Source organism: Petaurus breviceps, unplaced genomic scaffold (assembly GCF_028583685.1).
Source record: "Petaurus breviceps papuanus isolate PSGF00001 unplaced genomic scaffold, PetGlider_PUasm1.0 470, whole genome shotgun sequence".
In the NCBI taxonomy this organism is placed as follows: domain Eukaryota; kingdom Metazoa; phylum Chordata; class Mammalia; order Diprotodontia; family Petauridae; genus Petaurus; species Petaurus breviceps.
The window spans coordinates 6,943,368-6,964,187 of record NW_027186350.1 but is presented as its reverse complement, the minus strand read 5'-3'; the positions used below and the strand labels follow the sequence as shown (position 1 = coordinate 6,964,187).

Sequence of the window (20,820 nt, the reverse complement as noted above, 5' to 3'; positions counted from 1 at the left end):
GCACGTAGGACCCTAGATTTAGAACTGGAAGGTAATTTACTGCATCCATGTAGTCTACCCTTTCCCCTTCCTACCTCATTTTATAGAGGAGAAAACTGAGTCCCATAGAAGTTAAGTGACTTGGCAAGACCATGGGTAGTGAGAGGCAGATCTAGGAAGCTGCTTTGATTCCAAAGTCTTGCGATGTACCACATTTGCCTCTAGGTACTTAATAAGTCCTTGCTCATTTACCAATATGGACATTTTCATAGCATTTTAAATGTAATTCTAAATTGTTCCATAATGGCTAGACAGGTTTACAATTCTACCAACAGAATCAAACAGAGGATTTTGTATTTTATCCTATAGTTACCACCTTATCCTAGAAGTAGTTGGGAACCACCATAATTTATTGAATAGAGGGGCTGTGTGGTCAGACCTGCACCTCAGGAAGCCCACTTTGTCAACTGAATAAAGGATGGGTTATAGTGGGGAGACATTTGAGGCAGGGAGACCAACCATGAGACAACTGCAAAAATCGAGGCATAAGGTAAAGAAGGGCCTGCACCAGGAAATCGGCAGTGCTGGAGGAGAGAAGGGGGTATATACAGAGGAAAGAAGAGACACATATAGGAGATGGAAAGATGATGGAGTTGATAGGACTTGGCAACTGGTTGGTTACGGAGGTGAGGAGTTGAAGATAATGCCTGGGTTGCGAGTTCCGGTATCTGGGAAGATGGTAGTGTCCTCTACAGTAATTAGGAAGAGGGAAGGGTTTGTGGTGAAAGATGATGAGTTTGGGTTTGGATATGTTGAGATTAAGCTACCTAGAGGATATCCAATTCTAGAGCATTGAATGAATGTTCAACAGGCCGTTGGAAATCTGAGACTGGCAGCCAGGTGAGAGGTTAGGGCTGGATAAACACATCTGGGAATCTTCTACATCGATAATTGAATCCTTTCCACACTGGAGGCATGGCTGTAATGCCAGCTCATATGCCGCCCTTAAGTCTACATAAAAAGCAATTTAACAAAGGAGATACTGTAATATGAAATCTATCCACCAGATGGTGATATCCTACAGTCACCAGCCCAGTAGTCCTATCAGCATTGTCAAAGCACCTGCGAAAGACCTTGCTGAAATAAAAGGCTGTGATATTTGCACTGGCCACTAGAGGGCATTCATATATTCTTGTTCCTATTGCTGTCGATGCAACAAAGGAACCAAGCAGTTCTAAATTTTAGCCTAGGAATTGACATAAAATATTGCTCAAGATCATTAAAATATGCACCCCAAAGAGATCATAAAAACAGGAAAAGGACCCACATGTGAAAAAAATATTTATAGCAGCTCTTTATGTGATGGCCAAGAATTGGAAATTGAGGGGATGCCCATCAACTGAGGAAATTGCTGAACAAATTGTGGTATATGAATAAAATGGAATACTGTTGTGCTTTAAGAAACGATGAGCAGGGGCATCTAGGTGGTGCAGTGAGTAGAGCGCCAGCCCTGGAATCAGGAGGACCTGAGTTCAAATGTGACCTCAGACACTTAACAGAAAAAAAATAAGAAAAAACTAGCCATGTGACCTTGGGCAAGTTACTTAACCCCAATTGCCCTCCAAAATAGCAAAAATAAAAAAATAACAAAAAAAACAAGAAATGATGAGCAGCCAAACTTCAAAAAAACCTGGAAAGATTTATATGAACTGATGCTGAGAGAAGTGAGCAGAACCAGGAGAACATTGTACACAGTAACAGCCACAGTGTGTGATGACTGACTTTGATAGTCTTAGCCCTACTCAGCAAGGTAAGGATCCAAGACAACTCCAAAGGACTCACAATGGAAAATGCTATCCACATCCAGAAAAAGAACCTTGGAGTTTGAATGTGAATGGGAGCACACTATTTGCTCTCCTTTTCTCTTGTTGTTTTGTTTTGTTTCTTCTTTCTCCTGGTTCCCTCCATTAGTTCTAATCTTCTTTATATCATGACTAATGTGAAAATATGTTTAATATGAATGTATATATAGAGACTGTATATCATATTGCACACCATCTTGGGGAAGGGGGGAGAGAGGGAGGAGGAGAAAATTTGAAGCTCAAAATATTATGGAAATAAATGTTGAAAACTAATAATAAATTAATTAAAAAACATAAAAATGTAGTTCTAAGAAAAAAAGATTATTAAAATATGAAAGACCTATGGTTTACTACCTCATCATTCCATATCTGGAATCTTCTCTGTCTTAGTCATAACTAATGTTCATTAGATTCAGATCAAGTGTTTTGTGGTCACTAAGTTTATTACATAGAGAAAAATGGAAAAGAAATAAAGTCATTTTTGCCTAGAACATTCATCCCCATAGTCTTCTGGTCTCCTCCTGCAACTTTGAATGATTACCTTCAGGTCATGGGAAGTAACTTCAGAAAGGGGAGGGATATATCCTGGACCCTTATCATAGATAGACCTTAGAGTTTATACAGGAAAGCAGAGTCAGTGAGAGAACAAAGGTCTGTTTCCCTTTCCCTGCTCACCTTTCCTCTGCACTCCATGATAGCTAACAGGCCCTGGCATTCTGGAGTTCTCAACAGTAATGATCCCCACAAACTGAGTTGGTAGCTTACATCTTAGCTCTTGGTTCTTATCTTGTCTCCTTAACACTCCACATCATTATTGGCAGAGAGACTCAGACTGTGCTGCTGAAAACCTAAGAAATCTGATTCCCCAAACTTTCTATGACTTGCTCACATACCAGCCTCTCACTGACTGTAGTGTCAGTCTGCTACCTGTGCCAAATAGCTGACAAGAAGTCTGTCAAGGGCAAAAGGGAAAGGGCAGACCTACACATCCGTCCACTAAACTCACCAGATCTCTTCATTCAGGGCTATATTTGTAAATGTTTAACAACCAGCTTTGGAGTGGGGCAGGAATGTATAAATGTCACACTTTTAAGTTCAATTTGCATTACTAACACTTTCTCCATCATTTTCTCAAATTTGGACAACAACAGAATAATAAATCAAGCCCTGATTTGTAACATTTGCCAATTATCTGTAGTGTCAATAATCTCACTCATACTTGCTCAAGCTGGTTCCAGCACACCCCTGAATATAGTTAATGTTAAGTAACTGACATTTAACTTTTGTGGAGTGTTTTATGACCATACAATCTGGCAAAATAAAAATGATTCTGTACTGTTTATTTTTCTCTAGGTTTTTTGGAATCTCTGGATGATTTTTATATTCTCAGCAGTGGTTTGGTCATGTTGCAGACCACCAACACTGTATTTAACTATACCCTGCTAAAACAGGTGGTGCCAGAATCTCTTTTGGCCTGGCAAAGGGTCCGTATTGCCAACATGATGGCAGATGGTGGCAAGAGGTGGGCAAATATCTTTTCAAGATACAACTCTGGTAAGTAACTTTATAAAAGAACTTCCAGTCAAGACCATTTTTCTTTAGTATGTATAAATTTTGTTTTGGGCCTAAGTCACTCCTCCATGTTTTCTCCCATTTCAGGCACTTATAACAACCAGTACATGATCCTTGATCTGAAAAAAGTGAAGTTAAATGACAGTCTTGCCAATGAAACACTCTTCATTGTGGAGCAAATCCCCTCGCTCGTGGAATTCTCAGACCAAACTGATGTTCTCAGGAAAGGTATGTACTCACCAGAGGTCTACTTTTACTAGTCAGACCGGAAAAAATTAGACTAGGCTGTCATCAACTGATTGTTCTGTGCTGAGATCTGCTCTGCATTGCTGCAATTAGAGACTGAGACCTTGTAATTAGTCATTCATAATTTTTCACACCCCTTTAAAATGAGCCTGGCCTCTAATAATGCTGAATAAGTCACTTAAAACCTCACTGGTTCTGAGTTTCCCCATATGTCAAATGGAACAAGTAATTCTCAAGGGAATTACAGAAATTAGTATCTAAATCTGAGAAGTGGGAGTTTTATAGAATAGATTGATTGAAAAAGTATTCCTTAGTCATCTGCTGCTGTAAGCCTGACTTTCGCTGTGTTTATCTTACTCCCACCCCTTTCCCAGACTAATGTGGCTGCTCCCTCCCTTGTTCCCATCCCAACCCTATTCCCACAGTGTCCCACTCAACATCTGCCCATCCCTTCCACTATGTTTTCTGGATCTTTATTTCATCTATAATTAGATTATATTATACTATATTTATTCTGGATCTCTATTTCGTCTATAATTAGCAAACATCTATATTTAGCCTATAATTAGATTGTATTAGACCACATTTATTCTGGATCTCCATTAAGTCTATAATTAGCAAACACCTATATTTAACCTATAATTAGATTATATTATACTATATTTATTCTAGATCTCTATTTAGTCTATAATTAGCAAACTTCCTTTCATTTTAGACCTCTTCCTTTCATGTACCTTCTGTCTTTTGGCACTTGCTAGGACCTGACTCCACTTGGAAGACATTGCATCCCTGGCCATCATTTCTATTTCTGGTTGTATTTTTTTTCTCATGCCCTTTTCCCCTTCCCTGGTAGGCCAGTTAGAATACTCATTGCTGCCTGTTGCCACTTCCAGACTCTTCCTCTACTGCCATCACTGTAGTAACCTTTCTTCCTTGAATCTTTAATCCAAATTTATCACCCAATCCAGATCCCAACTGTTATTACCTACCAGCCTCCAAGATATTCTTTCCTTTCAAAATAAGTTAAGTGCCTGTTCATGATGTCACTTCCTATCCCATCTCAACCATCACATTGGTTCTGCTTAGAACCAGGTCTTTTCCTTTTCTGTCAGCTTTGGAAAAATAACTGGGTTTGACTCCCATTACCAGATACTACTTGAGGTAGGAAAACTAAGATTCTAAGGAATTAGAGCTATGCTATTTTTTGTGGCCATACCATTAGATAAGCCTTTTGGGGGAGCACACATTGGCACCTAAATTCCTCCAAAGGGGCATTCAAAACCATCTGTCTTTTGGGGTGATTCCACCAGATTGTGAATATTATTGTGATATTATAGTGTGGCCCCAGAATATTTATTTCCTAGTCTATAAATTGCTTTAAGATCTTTGGTTGAACTACAAGACATCAGGATTTAGATTAATGTAATGATCTTCATTCCTGAGGACTACAGATTAAATGGACTCTTTCTAGAAAAGAAGAAAGATGGCATACTATGGATGCATAATAGTGCCTATACTGTCAGACATGGTCCAAGAAGAAGGGCCTATTGAAGTACCAGTTTGTGTCCTGGTATAATTTCATTGTAACTTTTCCCATTATTGAAATGAATGACAACAAATACTTTCTCTGTCTCTTCTTCCCTCCAACTCTTCTCCCCATTTTCAATTTCAATTCTACCTATACTCAGGATATTGGCCATCCTACAATGTTCCTTTTCATAAGAAGATTTACAATTTGAGTGGCTACCCAATGATGGTTCGGAAATTTGGTTTGAGTTACTCTTATGACCTAGCTCCAAGAGCCAAAATCTTCCGCCGGGATCAGGGAGGAGTGACCGACATAGAATCCATGAAGAAGATCATGCGGTATAACAGTATGTAATGCCCTTCTCTTAAGAACCTTATTTCCAAACGCTTCCATTCTCCTACCTGTACGTCATAAGAACTGTCCTTAAATTATGCATTCCTTGTAGAAGATTTTGATGCAACATTTCATCCAGGGTATGGGCAGCACAGCACCTAATCCACTTGAGACAAGTGAAATTCCACACTCTTTTAAAAGAAAATAGACATTTCAGAGGTTGTGAGACTTTTAAAAATAATTTTAAAAAATAATAATTTTAAAATTTAAAAATAATAAAATAATTTAAAATATTTAAACAGGAAAAACAAAACGTGTAAGATATGTTCAGTTACCTTTTCACTAACACATTTACTTTCCCAAGAAAACAAAATGAATTTACCAAAAATCGTTTTTTCCCAGTTTCTATCATTCTCCATCTTTCTGTAGCATTTGATCTTATTGACCACCTTCTACTCCTAGATACTTTCTCTTCTCTGTTTTTTTCTGTTAATCTTGGTCCATCTTCATTCACAACATGTCTTTTAACTGTGTGTGTCCCCTAAGAATCTGTCCTGAGCCCTCTTTTCTCTCTACACTCATATGACCATAAGATGATAGAATTAGAACTAGAGGGACATTGATTCCAACAAATGAGGAAACTGAGACTCCTGAGGTTGCCCAAGGTTCATAGCTACTGTCTGAGGTGAGATTTGGACATAGGTCTTCCTGACTGCAAGTCCAAAGCTCTATCTATTAAATCCCTCTGCACTCATTCTTGGTGACCTCAGCAACTCACTTTTCTGTTTAATTATCACATCAGTTATGCAGATGGCTCCTGGATCTACTTATCCCAACCTAGTCTCTCATGAGCCTCAGTTCCATGGCACCAACTGCCTCTTGTATATCTCAAACTAGATACACTATGGACCTCGCAAACTTACCAAATATCAAACAGAAGTCATTTTTCTCCTCTCCAAACGTGACCCTTTTCTGACCTCCTTTATTTCTGTTGATGGCATCTATCTTTTCAAATCACCAAAGTGCACATGCTTGGTATAATCATTGGTTCCTCCATCACATTCACTCCTACACTTAGTGTGTGTTCATAATGTCCCTCTTCCCCTATAATCGGGTGCACTTCAATGTTGATGTTCCTTAAATATCCATACTTCCCAGCTCCTCAATCCACTCAGCTCCCACATAAGTTCTCCTCTGCTCCACCTCAGCTATGTACAAAGAGAATCACCATCTTATGGGTTGGGACTGACCTAGGCTGGTCCAGTAGTTCATTTGGGGGATTATAAAGAAACACGACACTTGTAGACCATTCAACATTTATCAGAAAGAAGTTTACTTAACAATAGCATGGAAAGGATACTCAGCAAAGTTACAGCACTGGTTCTTTACTTCGTATGGAAATAAATATGGTCAGGCAGTTATGTTGGGTCAGATGGATGTTATAAGTGATAAAGTAGCTATTTATAGAGGCAAAGGATTGCCCATTCTCTATTTCTTGGAACAGAATGACCAAGATGCCATATTGTGTTTTGTCTTGTTTTGTTTTTTTTTGAGAGGGGAAGCTAGGGCAATTTGGGTTAAGTGTCTTGCCCAAGGTCACATGGCTAGTTTTGTGTTAAGTGTCTGAGGCTGGTTTTAAACTCAGGTCTTCCTGGCTCCAGGGCCGGTGCTCTATTCACTGTGCCACCTAGCCACCCCGAGATGGTAGTTTTTAATATTTTCAAAACTGTGGAACCATCTTAAGATATCTGCAGAGTACCTGGAATTCTGGGTACTCTGGAGACATCTTAAAATGGCTTCACATGACTAGTTCCAAGATTGTGAGTTGGTTGAACATATCATCTGGTACTTGCCATTGCCCATTTTCTGTTTCTTGGAACAAAACGTCCAAGATTCCACATTATTTATTTTTGAAACATGAAAATATTTTGAGAGAAGATATGTTCTTCTCGGCTGCTTTTCTGATTTTTCTGGTCTCTTTCCCTTGGAATGAGACCAGAAAGCCAACTGTGGATAATGATGCGTCTTACTCCTTTTAACTTCTCAATTCCCTTTTTCTGTTTTCTTAGATTATAAGAATGATCCGTACATCAAAGGAGATCCTTGTAATACCATCTGCTGCCGGGGGGACCTGAGATCAACAGACCCTCAGCCAGCAGGTTGTTATGACACAAAGGTAAAGTACCTCAGGAGAAATGTTCACATTTCTGTTTCTGGCAGCACCAGGGACTTTAGCCTGGCACACGTGGTAGTGGGGTTATGATTACTGCCATAATACAAAAAACAGGCATGTCTCCGGGAAAACAGATCCACTGAAACCGCCTTGTTTTGTAGCTAGCACTTCACTCCTTGGATCCTCCCAACCACCCTGGGAGGTGGCTGCTGTTACTATCCCCATTCTATAGATGAGGAAACTGAGGCAAAAGTTATGTAATTTGCCCCAGGATCACACAGCTAGTAAGTATCTATGGCTGGATCTGAACAGAGGTCTTCCTGATTCTAGGGGCCAGCGTTCTATCCATTGAACCATGTAGATATATTCTGAAAAATTAAAAATATTTTTAGAATTTAGCTTCTAGATTACACTGCCCTAGTTTAAACCACCTTTAATTTCTTCTTATCCCCACCCCTGCCTTCTTTTCTAACTCTGATTTTTGTTAATTCTCAGTCGTTCAATTGTGTCCAGCTCTTCACGAGATCAATAAGACGCCAGGTCCTTCTGTCCTCCTCTATCTCCCACGGTCTGTCCAAGCTCACATTCATTGCTTCAAAGACACTACTTATCCATTTCATCCTCTACTGTCCCCTTCCTCTTTTGCCTTCAATCTTTCCTAACATCAAGATCTTTTCCAGTGAATCCTGACTTCTCATTATGTGGCCACAAGCATTTAAGCTTCGGCTTCACTATTTGTCCTTCCAATGAGTAATCTGAATTATTTTTTTTAACTATTGGCTGTCCAAGGGATTTCTTTAACCCAAAGTAATTCTATTGTGAGTCACAGTATGTTGGTCTTTATAGGGATTTCCAATTTCATTTTCTTTTTGGTACACTTAAGTTAAATCACTGACTTTCTTTTCAGTTTCACATGGCTTATACTTTTTTGCAAAATTTCTCCAGTTCATTCCAGAATCTTTACTACTGGATGATTAGAAGTGAAACTTTCAGGTTTGCAGGTAAAGTCTCTCTTTCTGCCACAAAACCCACATGTTCCAACTTGGTTTGTTACTTAAGAACCTCAAGCAGCATGGTTGGACCTAATCTTTTGTTTCTCTCTAATGCCTTTTAGGTGAATATGCTTTTAGTTTCTAAGCAATTTTACTCTGCCAAATCATTCAGCTTAGCACATTCTGGTCAGGCAAATAAAACTCTTCCTGCCAAAAAAAAAAAAAAAGGAAGTATTATTTTTTTCTCAAAAGAATTGTATTTGCTTCAGCCTTGAGGTACCTGCTTTCCCTGGAAAAGCTAAGTGGCACCGTAGATACAGTGCTAACCCTGGAGTCAGGAGAACTTGAGTTCAAATGTGACCTCAGTCACTCACTAGCTGTGTGACCCTGGGCAAGTCACTTAACTGTGTTTGCCTTAGTTTCGTCATCTGTAAAATGAGCTGGAGAAAGGACATGGCAAACTATTCCATCATCTTTGTCAAGAAAACCCCAAATGTGGTCACAGAGAGTCAACATGACTGAAATGATTCAACAATAACCTCCCTTCCCTACAATTAAGTTTTCTAAGAGTTCTTCAAACTGAAGAGAAAAAGAAAAGTATTTTTGGGGAGGGACTCTTAAATCCAAACTAAAAGCTACAAAACTGCGCCAGAGGTTTTCCCCACTCTTTCCCATTTTTTTAGTCACTAAGAGGGGACAAAAACAAAAAAATACCTTTTAAAACTTTTTTCATTTCTGTTAGGCTTGATCCCTTTTTTACTGAAAAAGATAGACATACATACATAATACAAAAATACATTTTGTTGCTGGCAACCCTTAACTCATTGATTATACTAGGTCTGAATGATGTACATATGTACATGCATGTGTCCGTGTGAAGCCTGGTGTACTACCCACTGCACCATCGGTTGCCTCTAGAACACAGGCAACAGCTACAGATGTATACTTAAATAGAAACATGCATAAATTCGTACAGAATTGACCTTTCTTGTCAATTGTCAGATTTTGTGAGCCAAATTGAATAGTCAGGAACATAAACACTCACACACGTGTATACATGTATGTATGTATGTAGAGAGAATTTTCAATCGTTTTTAGTTATGTCTGACTCTTCTTGACCCAATCTGGGATTTTCTTGGCAAAGATACTGCAATGGTTTGCTGTTTCCTTCTCCCCCTCATTTTACAGATGAGGAAACTGAGGCAAATAGGGTTAAGTGACTTGTGCAGAGTCACACAGCTAGTGTCTGAGGCCAGATTTGAATTCAGGAAGAAGACTTACTGATTCCAAGTCTGGCACTTTATCCATGGCAACACCTAGTTGTCCCATATGTACACATACCCATGTCTGTATGTGTGTAAACACACGTATACATATGTATTTGTATATATGCATATAATACATATATAATATATACACATGAATATAATGTATACAGTTTATTTTTATATGCATGTATGTATTTATGTATGTATGTGTGTGTTTGTGCAAATATATGAATCTTCATCTGACAATTTTCACCCGATATGCCATTTCTTCTTGTATGAGGTATGTAGCAGATATGTATGAAATGCTATCCTTTTTTAAAATAAAGGTACCCCTATACACTGTGTTGTTCTGCTCTAGAGGCTCCTCTGATTCCATCCCATTGGCTATTCCATCAGAACCCACCCTGAATGGTGGTGAATCTGTCCTCAAAGCTTGCTGATACATAGGACCCTGTTTCAGTCTGCACCCATCTAGAGAATCTGGCCTTCGATCTCAGTGCCCCTCAAAGTGGAAGGACACTGCTAAAAGTAAATTTCTAGCCATAGAATGTAAAAAGCATTGAACTTCTTAGCATCAAAAGACCTCGGCTAGGACAAGGGCTCCTTACAAGCAGGCCAACATAATCCATTATACCTCGTCTTACAGATATTTAATGAGCAAAAGAAACTCTAGGTCCTGTGGGGAAAAGGGAGAATTTTATTCCATGTTCTGAATCACTAAAAAATGGACTCCTATAAAGTAAGTTATAAGTTTAATAAAATGTATAACACATTATACATTTTATTAAACTTATAACTTATTTAAAGAGAAAAAAAATGACCAAAGGAACTTGGTTCTAGTCATCAATATTTGGCTAGCCTGCATGGCAGGATACTGAAGGAATAATTGCTGCCTTCCTGAATTTTTCGAAGTCCTGACCAGCTGTTTGTCACCTATCTTACTCTCATGACCATTCCAAGGCACACCTCAGCACAGGGCAAGTCGACTTCTAGATAAGTCAGAGATAGCTAGGGTGGGAAGAAGACCAGACTTGGCATTTGCATGCTGGGCCTGTTCACCGCCTTCAGAGAGCCCCGAGGTTCATTTATGGAACTCCCAGAGGAGCCGAGGACACTTAAGCTTCTGCTCGCTAACCACTGCCAGTGGTCTCAGCCCTGGTCTGCTTTTCAGTGCTGAAGAGTGAAGCATATGTACTGGACAATGGGCTGACCTGTGTGCTTTCAGAACACACTGATTATTTCCCTAATAGGATTGCAAATAGGCCAATGTGACTAAAATTTACTTATTCCTGGACAGGGTAGATGAAATAACATTATAGAAATAACTCATACTGGCATAGATTTAACCTTATCCTGTAGAGAGGGAGGGAAAGGGAGAAATAAGCGTTTATATAGTGCCTACTATCTACCGTGCCTCACTCTATGAAGCACTTTTACAAATATCATCTTATTCGATCTACACAACAACCCTGAGAGGCAGTTGTTATTATCCCCATTTTACAGTTGAAGAAACTGAGGCAGGTAGAGGTTAAGTGACTTGCCTAGGGTCACACAGCTTCTTGTTGTTCATCCTTCATTTTTGAGGAGGACCAGTGACATCACAGGGTAATGTCTTGATTCGTGCACGTGTTAGATTTAAATGAGGCAGAGTTGCACAGAGTCATCAGTCTCACTCTCTCTTCCAGAGTCATGGTAGTTCAGTGGCAGGATCAAAGTCTCAATAAATGTCTAAGATCAGATTTAACCTCTGGTTTCCCTGACTCCAGGCCCAGCTCTCTGTGCACAATGGTGCCATCTAGCTGTTGCTTGGTATAATTCATATGGTGGCTACACATAGGGACATAAATAGACAAATACATAAATATTTTTAGTCTGTCTGACCAACTTGACCTTCCTCTTAAATTGTCAGATTCTGTGAGACAATGTGAGTAGTCAGGATTAACGGGCAGCAGTACTCAAACATACAAACAAAATACTCCTTAAGGTTTTCAAAACGATCCTTACTTCTAATTTAGTTGGCCATTACATAAAATATTCCCCCCCCCCCAAGGGAGGCTGTCCTGGGGTACGCTAGCTTCTATGGGGTGTTGGAATCTGAGTTTTGTTGGTGGTGTTCAGTCATTTCATTCATTTCTGATTCTTCATGATCCCCTTTGGAGTTTTCTTGGCAAAGATACTAGAGTGGTTTGCCTTTTCCTTCTCTAGTTCATTTTATATATGAAGAAACTGACGCAAATAGTTAAGTGACTTGCCCAGGCTAGGAAGCCTCTGAAACTGGATTTGAATTCAGGTCTTCCTGACCTCAGGCCTGGGGCTCTGTCCACTAGCCCACTGGAATCAGAAACATGGTGCAATTTTAATATGGAAAAAATGCATTACTTTTTTGTATTTTTAATCAGTTTCTGTCAGAGACAGTAATCAATTACCACTAACCATTGCTGCAGCTACTGTGTGTGTGTGTGTGTGGGAGAGAGAGAGAGAGAGAGAGAGAGAGAGAGAGAGAGAGAGAGAGAGTCAATGAGAGAGTGGAGCAATGCTGCTAATAGAGAAAACTTCATTTTTGGGTGTCCTCCCTCTCTCTGTGTCTCTCTTCTCTCTTCTCTCTCTCTGTCTCTACCTCCCTTCTCTCTCTCTCCCTCTCTCTCTCTCTCTCTCTCTCCTCTCTCTCCTCCCTCTCCTCCCTCTCCCTCTCTCCTCTCTCTCTCTCCCCCCCCCCCCCCTCTCTCCCTCCCCCCCTTCCCTCCCCCCCTTTCATAAATACTTAGTGCTTTTTGAGATGCTCAGTCCATGCTCACATCACTCCAGGCTTCACCCCTCACCCCTCACACTTCTCACCAGCAGCCTTGCTCCATGCAGACATCTTCCTTCTCATGTGTCTATTACTCCCCCTTCTAATTTCCTTTATGTCTTTGCCCATTAGAAAGTAAGCTCCTTGAGGGTAGGGCCTCCCTTGTTTGCTTGGTTTTGTTTCCCCAGTGCTCAGTATAGTGCCTGGGACACATAGTAAGAACTTAATAAAAACAATACAAACACAAAACCCGATAACTCTTTCTTTTTGTCTGTCATCTTGGAGGTAGCTCTAATGTCAGCACCCTTTCGATTCAGGTTCACTGTTGAGACAAATGAGGCACTCTCAGATCATTGAACAGTTGTTGAAGAGCTTTACTTTGCCCTAACATGATGAAGCAAGGATACAATGGCAACTTCTGAGCTCCCCCTTGCCTCCTTATTGGAATGCATCAGGTCAATAGGGCAGGACATGGTGAAGAACATTGTGACGTACATTTTCTTCAGAAATCCATGGAATGTGAGAGGCCTAGACACCACGTGGACTTTTTATGCTCTTTGGTGACCAGAAAGCTGCTGTAGGAAAGTCAGACTAATCAGGTCCCAGGGACATCTTTGTCTCCTTTTGTGGAGGGAAGGTGAGAAAGTGAAGACACGTAGACTTATCCCATGGTGTGGGTGAGGGAAAAGAATCAGTTTCAGGCAAAAAATTGGTAAATATTATATATGGTTTTCCAAAATCTAAGATAAAAGTCAATTTATGCTTCATTTTCCTCCCCTTCTCTAGTACAAATTCTAAGGCAGAATGGTGTTTTGGTGAAAAAATCAAATCCAGAAAAATCAGTATTCCTTATTAATTCATTCACCCTTTGAAGGATAAAATTATCTTTAAATAGAGTCAGGAAATGGTGAGCTGATTTGTCCAAAAGAGATCTAGATCACTGAAGCCCTCTTCATTATGATGTCTCTTTGCCCATCTTGTAATCTGTTTCCCCAAAACCTCATCTATTTTGATTCCAGTGGTCTACATTACACTCTGTTGATGCTATTATTTCTGCCTCAAAATGCTTTTCACTACTAGCCCCTATTCCACAATTGCTTGCAGGAGTCTATCTTAACATTCTCTGTTTCTCTCTCTTCCTTCTAGAGCCATGGTCCAATCATGAGGCCCATCCCAGGAAGGCTCAGTGATACATACACACACACACACACACACACACACACACACACACAGAGCCAAATTTCCTCATCACATGAAAATCTCTAGTTGTCCTTGCTTCATGGTTCTTTATAGTTTCTATATAAATATCTGAATTATGGGTTTCATTGTGGTCTCCTTTCTTAGACTAGTTTTCCTCTGAATTTTTGGACGTCTCTACTGCTATTATCCTTCTTATGTTGTATTTACAGTGTATTTTGTTTGGTTTAGCTTGGTGGGCATGCATAGGCAGTTTCCTTCTCTCTCCCCTTTTCAGTTTAGAAATGAAGATGGGTATACATGTTGTTTAGCATTTTTCCAGATGATTTTTACAATTATTCTCATTTTGTTCCTTGTAGGTGGCAGATGTGTTTTTGGCATCCCAGTTCACAGCCTATGCCATCAATGGTCCTACAGTGGACGATGGCCTTCCTGTCTTCCAGTGGAAACTATTCAACCAGACTGTCCACCAGGGCCTGCCAGAGGCCTACAACTTTGATTTTGTCACCATGAAACCTGTTCTTAAATTTTGTGAGTTTCACAAAGAAAAAAAGAAAAGACGGGGAAAGCATATCAGAAGGAAGGAATGAAGGAACTAAAGGATTTTTTAAATACATATAAATATATTTTTTCATATCCTCACAAATAAAACAAGTTCATTTTCACTTTCCTTGCTCGTTGCTCTCATAATTAGCAACAACGGTGATATGAATTGGGAGTCTCATCCAGATAGTACTAAGTGCTAGAGATAAAAAGAGAAGAGTCCTGATCCCTTCAGGGATTTCAAATCCATATGGGGAAATAGGACACATGAAAAGATCATCAACAATATAAGTTTGCTGGGGGCAGCTAGGTGGCACAGTGAGTAGAGCACTGGCCCCGGAGTCAGAAGGACCTGAGTTCGGATCTGACCTTAGACACTTAACACACACACACACACACACACACACACACAAATACTAGCCGTGTGACCTTGGGCAAGTTACTTAACCCCAATTGCCCTCCAAAGGAAAAAAAAACAATATAAGGTGGTATATAGTAAGCAAAATTAAGTCATACATTTAATAAGTGCTCTAAGAGTTCAGAGTAGGAAGTGTTATCTCTGAGGTCATTAAGAAGGTGGCCTGGGGCTTGAATCAAAAGTAGACTAGCAGAGAAGAAAGGGGAGCAAAAGCAGAGAGGCAGGTAGATGACTCAGTGGAGAGAGTGCTGGACCTATAGTTAGGAAGACATGAGTTCGCATATGTCTTCAGATACTAGCTGTGTGAGCTCACTCAGCTCCTGTTTGCCTCTGGAGAAGGAAATGTATCCTTGCCATGGGACAGTGTTGGTGTGCTATGGTCACAAGAGTTGGATACAACTGCACAATCACAAATGCAAAAGCAAGAAGGCATCATAAGTAGCCTAGTTTGGCTGAAGTGGAAGATTTGCCCACCAGAAACAGAACAGGTGAAGATAAGGCTGAGAAGCACTGAGAGTGTCTACGTGTTATGAGAAGATTGGTCAAAAAGAGCCCAGTCCTAGGTGCATGTGAAATATACTCTAGGAGTGGCCAGGTGGCGCAGTGAGTAAGAGCGCCGGCCCTGGAGTTGAGAGAACCGGGGATTGGTTCCAGCCTCAGATACTTAACACCCACACAATAAAAACTGGCATTGTAACCTTGGGCAAGTTACTTAACCCCAATTGCTTTAAAAAAAAAAAAAAAGAAAGAAATATATTCTGCCAACTCATGAGGAACTTGGAGAAACCTGTTTCTGGAAATGAATGATGGAAAGTCTTTTCAGAGCAGGTGACTGTTTCTTGTCAAGAACTTGTCAAGAACTCAGGCCTGAGAGGCCTGAACAGAGGAGCCATCTCTTCCCTGGTGTCCAGAGAGGCAGAAACTGTTGTGGGCCTTCCAGTGAGAGAGAAGGAAGCCTTCCTTAGACCCTCCCCTGTCCCCCTGTAATGTTAATGGGATTTAAAGTCTTCCCTGCCCATTACTAGGCAAGTGGGACCCATTAAGGGAAGCTTGCTTAGGGGAGATTTGCTTGTTGGAAGACTTTCATACCTTTTACTAATTTCTAAATAGGTATTGAGTGATGCCTTCTGGTTCTGAGAAGTGTATATATATTCTGAGCTAGTATTTTGCTTTGGAGACTTGCTTATGAGAAGGATTTTATGATTCCCTGGTCGATATTCTGAGTGGCCATATGTTTAGAGCTCCCCGACTGCTCAGACATAAAGGCTCTCTGAATTCAGGGACATACTTAGAGTGTATAGCCAATTCAGGTAGTCAGAGCCCTGTTTGTCTTTATTTCTCTGCTTGTATTTTCTCTGGAGTTTAGAAGTTGATAGACAATGGGGGGCCCTTGAGGGTTTTTGAGATTAGGAATGGTATGATCTGAATGGTACCTTAGGAAAATAACTGTGGCAAGAATGAGAAGGATACATTGAAGAAGAGAGAGATTAGAATGAGGAAGACCAATTAATAGGCTATGATAATGATCTAGGGTAGAGGTATTGAACCTCCAAATTAAGATGTTTTCATTGAGGGTGTTGAAGAGTATCCAGAAAAGAAGCATTCATAGAGGTAGGGGGAAAAACAGACCTCCAGGGACTGGAGGCACTTGTCCACTGGAGGAGCTTTAGAATTACCATCCAAAGTGATGGAAAAATGTTAATAATGTCGATTAAACTGTACAGTGTGTTTGGAAGCATGATAGCAGAGTAGAGAAAACCAAGCTCTCCCAACATTCCCCTTGAAACACTATTATTATATATGAAACATTATATTAAATATACATATATATATGAAACATTAAAATTATATCTCTAATCAAATTCTGGAGCAGTAGAGCCCACAAAAGGTCCGGATGAGACATTTTTCTAGCCCAAGACAACTTAAGAGGTCAGTAGGAGAGGTCAGTGACACCAAGGTAAAGGCCAGCCCAGAGAACACAAGGCAGCAACATCAGCTTCATGGGCCTTGGAGGTGGCTGCAACAGTAGGGGCCCTTCCTAGGTAAGGACTAGAGCACAGACCAGGAAAACAGTCATCACATTTCCACCTAGGAATTTCAACATCACACCACCTAGGAAGTGCCTCAACCTTCCAAACCCTTAGAACTAATTCTTAGGGGCGGCTGGGTGGTGCAATGTATAGGGCACCAGCCCTGGAGTCAGAAGGACCTGAGTTCAAATGTGGCCTCAGACACTTAACACAAAAACTAGCCATGTGACCTTGGGAAAGTCACTTAACCCCAATTGCCCTCCAAAAAGCAAAAAAAAAAAAACCACCAAAAAAAACCCCAAAGAACTAACTCTTAAAACAACAGTACCCAAAAACACCCTGGAATAGAACCTAACTTTAGCATAAAGTTCAAAGTCAAGAAATGAGCTGGAAAAATGAGCAAACAACAAAAACCTGACTATAAAAAGCTACGATAGTGACAGGGAAGATCAAGACAAAAATTCAGAAACAATAATGTAAAAACAGCCATAAGCAACAACAACAACAAATTTTAATTGGACACAAATCCAAAAAGAAATCCTGGAAAGGTTAATTTTTTTTTAATCAAATAAGAGCAGAAAAGGAAAAATTGGGGGAGAGGGGAATGAGTATAATGGAAGAAAATTATGAAAAGACAATTATTAACAGCTTAGTAAAAGAGGCACAGAAATACTAAAGAAAATAACACTTTAAAAAGCAGAATTGATCAAATAGAAAAAGAGGTACAAAAGTTCAATGAAAAAATTAGAATTGCCAAGTAGAAATTAATGACTCCATGAGACAACAAGAAAATCAAACAAAGTCAAAAGGATAAAAAAAAAAAAGTGAAATGTCTCATTGGAAAAACAACTGACCTGGAAAATATAACCAGGAGAGACAATTTAAGAATTATTGAACTACCTGAAAGCTATGATCAAAGAAAGAGCCTAGACATCATATTTCAAGAAATTATAAAGTAAAACTGCCCTGATATTCTAGAACCAGGGAGTAAAATAGAAACTGAAAAATATGCCAATAATCTTCTAAAAATGATCCTAAAATCAAAACTCCCAGGAATATTATAATAAAATTCCAGAGCTCTCAGGTCAAAGAGAAAATACTTCAAGCAGGCAGAAAGAAACCATTTAAATACCATGGAGCTGCAATCAGGATTACAGAAGATTTAATAGCTACCATATTAAATGAGCAAAGGGCTTGGAATTTTATATCACAGAGGGCAAAAAGTTAGGATTACATCCAAGAATAACTTACCCAGCAAAACTGAATATAATCCTTGGGGAGGGAAAATAGATATTTAATGAAATAAATGAGTTTTCAAGCAGGCCTGATACAAAGACCAGAGATGAATAGAAAATTTGACTTCCAAAATAAGACTCAGGAAAAACAAAGAGGTAAAAACATCAAAGAGAAATCATAAGGGAATCAATAAGGTTAAACTGTTTACATTCATCTATGGGAAGATAATACATGTAACTCCTAAGCATTCTATTATTATTATTAAGGTAATTAAAAGGACTTTACACAGACAGATGACATACGAGTGATTATGTTGGGATGTTCTAAAAAATCAAATGAAGGGGTCAGAAAAAGTGATGCAATGGGGAAAGGGGAAAGGAAGAACAGGGAAATTTTTCTAACATAGAAGAGGAGCACAAAGAAAAGCTTTTACAAAGGAAGGGAAACTGGGGAGGCGTGGTAGGCAATGTTTGAACCTCACTCTCATTGGAAGTGGTTCAAAGAAGGAAGAACACACACACACACACACACACACACACACACACACACACACACACTCTGTTGAGAATAGAAGTCTATCTTACCCAACAGGGAAGTAGGAGGAGGAGATAAGAGAAAAGGAAGAGGAGGGGTAAAAGGGAGGGCAGATTAAAGGAGGCAAGAGTCAGGAGCAAAACAGACTTTTTAGAAGAGACAAGATAAAGAGGATAAAGAAAAGAAAATAGATTGGAGGGAAATGTAGTCAGTAATTATAATTGTAAGTGTGTATGGCATGAACTCACTCTTGAAACAGAAGTGGATAGTAGAATGGATTAGAAACCAGAATGCAACAATATGGTGTTTACAAGAAACACACTTAAAACAGAAGACACACAGTTAGAATAAAGTTCTGGAGCAGAATCTTATATGGTTCAGCCAAAGTAAAAACAAGCAGGGATAGCAATCTTGATTTCAGACAAAGCAAAAGGCTAAATAAAATAAGACCTAATTAAAAGGGATAATCAGGGAAATTACATCTTGTTAAAAGGTACCATAGACAATGAAGTAATATCAGTGCTAAATGTATGTATCATTCAAATTCTTTTTAAAAAAATTTAAATGTATTCAGATTCTTAAAGGAAAAGTTAAATGAGTTACAGGAGGAAATAGGCAGTGAAACTATTCTAGTGAGGGACCTCAACTTTCCCCTCTGAGAGAGACAGATAAATTTAAACTACAAGCTAAATAAGAAAGAAAGAAATGAATAGAATTTTAGGAAAGTCAGACATCATAGACCTCTGAAAAAAATTGAATGGGAACAGAAAAGAGCATGCCTTTTTTCTCTGTGATACATGGCACCTTAAAAATTCACCATATTTTAGGGCATAAAAACCTCACAAATAAATGCAGAAAAGCAAAAATGCTAAATGTGTCCTTTTCATACCATAATGCAATAAAATTTCTCAAGTTTAGGCCAAGCCAATATAATAAAAATGACAATTCTACCTAAATTAACTTACTTGTGCAATGCCATATCAATCAAACTACCAAAAATTGTTTTATAGAGCTAGAAAATAAATTATTTGTAAGAACAAAATGTCAAGAATATCATGTTAATCAATGAAAAAAAAATGTGAGGGAAAGTGGTCTAGAAGTACCAGATTTCAAACTATATTACAAAGTGATAATCATGAAAACAATCTGGTACTAGCTAAGAAATAGGATAGATTAAGTACACCATAGACAGTAGTAAATAACCATAGTAATGTAGTGTTTGATAAATCCAAAGATCCAAGCTTTTGGCATAAGAAATCACCATTTGATGAAAATTGCTGAGAAAACTGGAAAGCAATTTGGAAAAAAAACTAGACACAAACCAACATCTTAAACTGTATGCCAAAATAAAGTCAAAATGGATCAATAATATAAACATGAAGGGTGATATTATAAGTAAATTAGGGGAGCATGGAAAAATTTACCTGTGAGATCTATGAATGTGGAAGAGTTTATGACCAAACAAATGAGAAGGGATCATGGAAATAAGATGGATTATTTTGATTGCATAAAATTAAAAAAGATTTTGCACAAACAAAACCAATGCAGTCAAAATTGCAAGCAAAGCAGGAAACTGGAGGAAAAAAAATTACAAAAAGTTTTTCTGATTAAGACCTCATTTCTAAATCAAAACTATCAATAATCACAGGAAAAAATACTCTAAATCACTATTGATTAGAGAAATGCATATTAAAACAATTTTCAGATACTATCTCACACCTATCAGATTGGCTTACATACAGAAAAAGAAAATGATAAATGGTGATGGGGATGTGAAAAAATAGGTACACTAATGGAGTTATAAACTGGTCAATCATTCTGGAGAACAATTTGAAATTATGCCCAAAGAGCTATCCAACTGTGCATACCCTTTAATCCAAAATTACCATCACTAGATATGTATCCCAAAGAGATTTTTTTTAAAGGGGCGGGACCAGTGGGGAAGGACCTATATATACAAAAATATTTATAGCAGCTCTTTTTGTGGTGGCAAAGAATTGGAAATTGAGGGATGCCCATGTAGCAGCAAGCACCCCGGCGTCCCCAGGGTCGCTGCCACCACAGGTTCTTAGGTCTGCTTTGTTAAAGGAAAGCAACTCAAAATGGGTTAACAAGCTTACT

General features: G+C 39.0%; 1 protein-coding gene across 1 annotated transcript in view; it reads left to right on the top strand.

Moving 5' to 3' along the window:
- The window catches only part of PLBD1 (phospholipase B domain containing 1), an 80,028-nt gene extending 65,420 nt beyond the window's left edge, over positions 1–14,608 (top strand). The window contains exons 7-11 of the mRNA XM_069101555.1: positions 3,195–3,395; positions 3,501–3,641; positions 5,348–5,533; positions 7,590–7,696; positions 14,298–14,608. Coding sequence (XP_068957656.1) covers positions 3,195–3,395; positions 3,501–3,641; positions 5,348–5,533; positions 7,590–7,696; positions 14,298–14,528 — 866 coding nt within the window. The 3' untranslated portion in view covers positions 14,529–14,608. The remainder of the gene's footprint in view (positions 1–3,194; positions 3,396–3,500; positions 3,642–5,347; positions 5,534–7,589; positions 7,697–14,297) is intronic.
- The last annotated feature ends 6,212 nt before the right edge of the window (positions 14,609–20,820 follow it).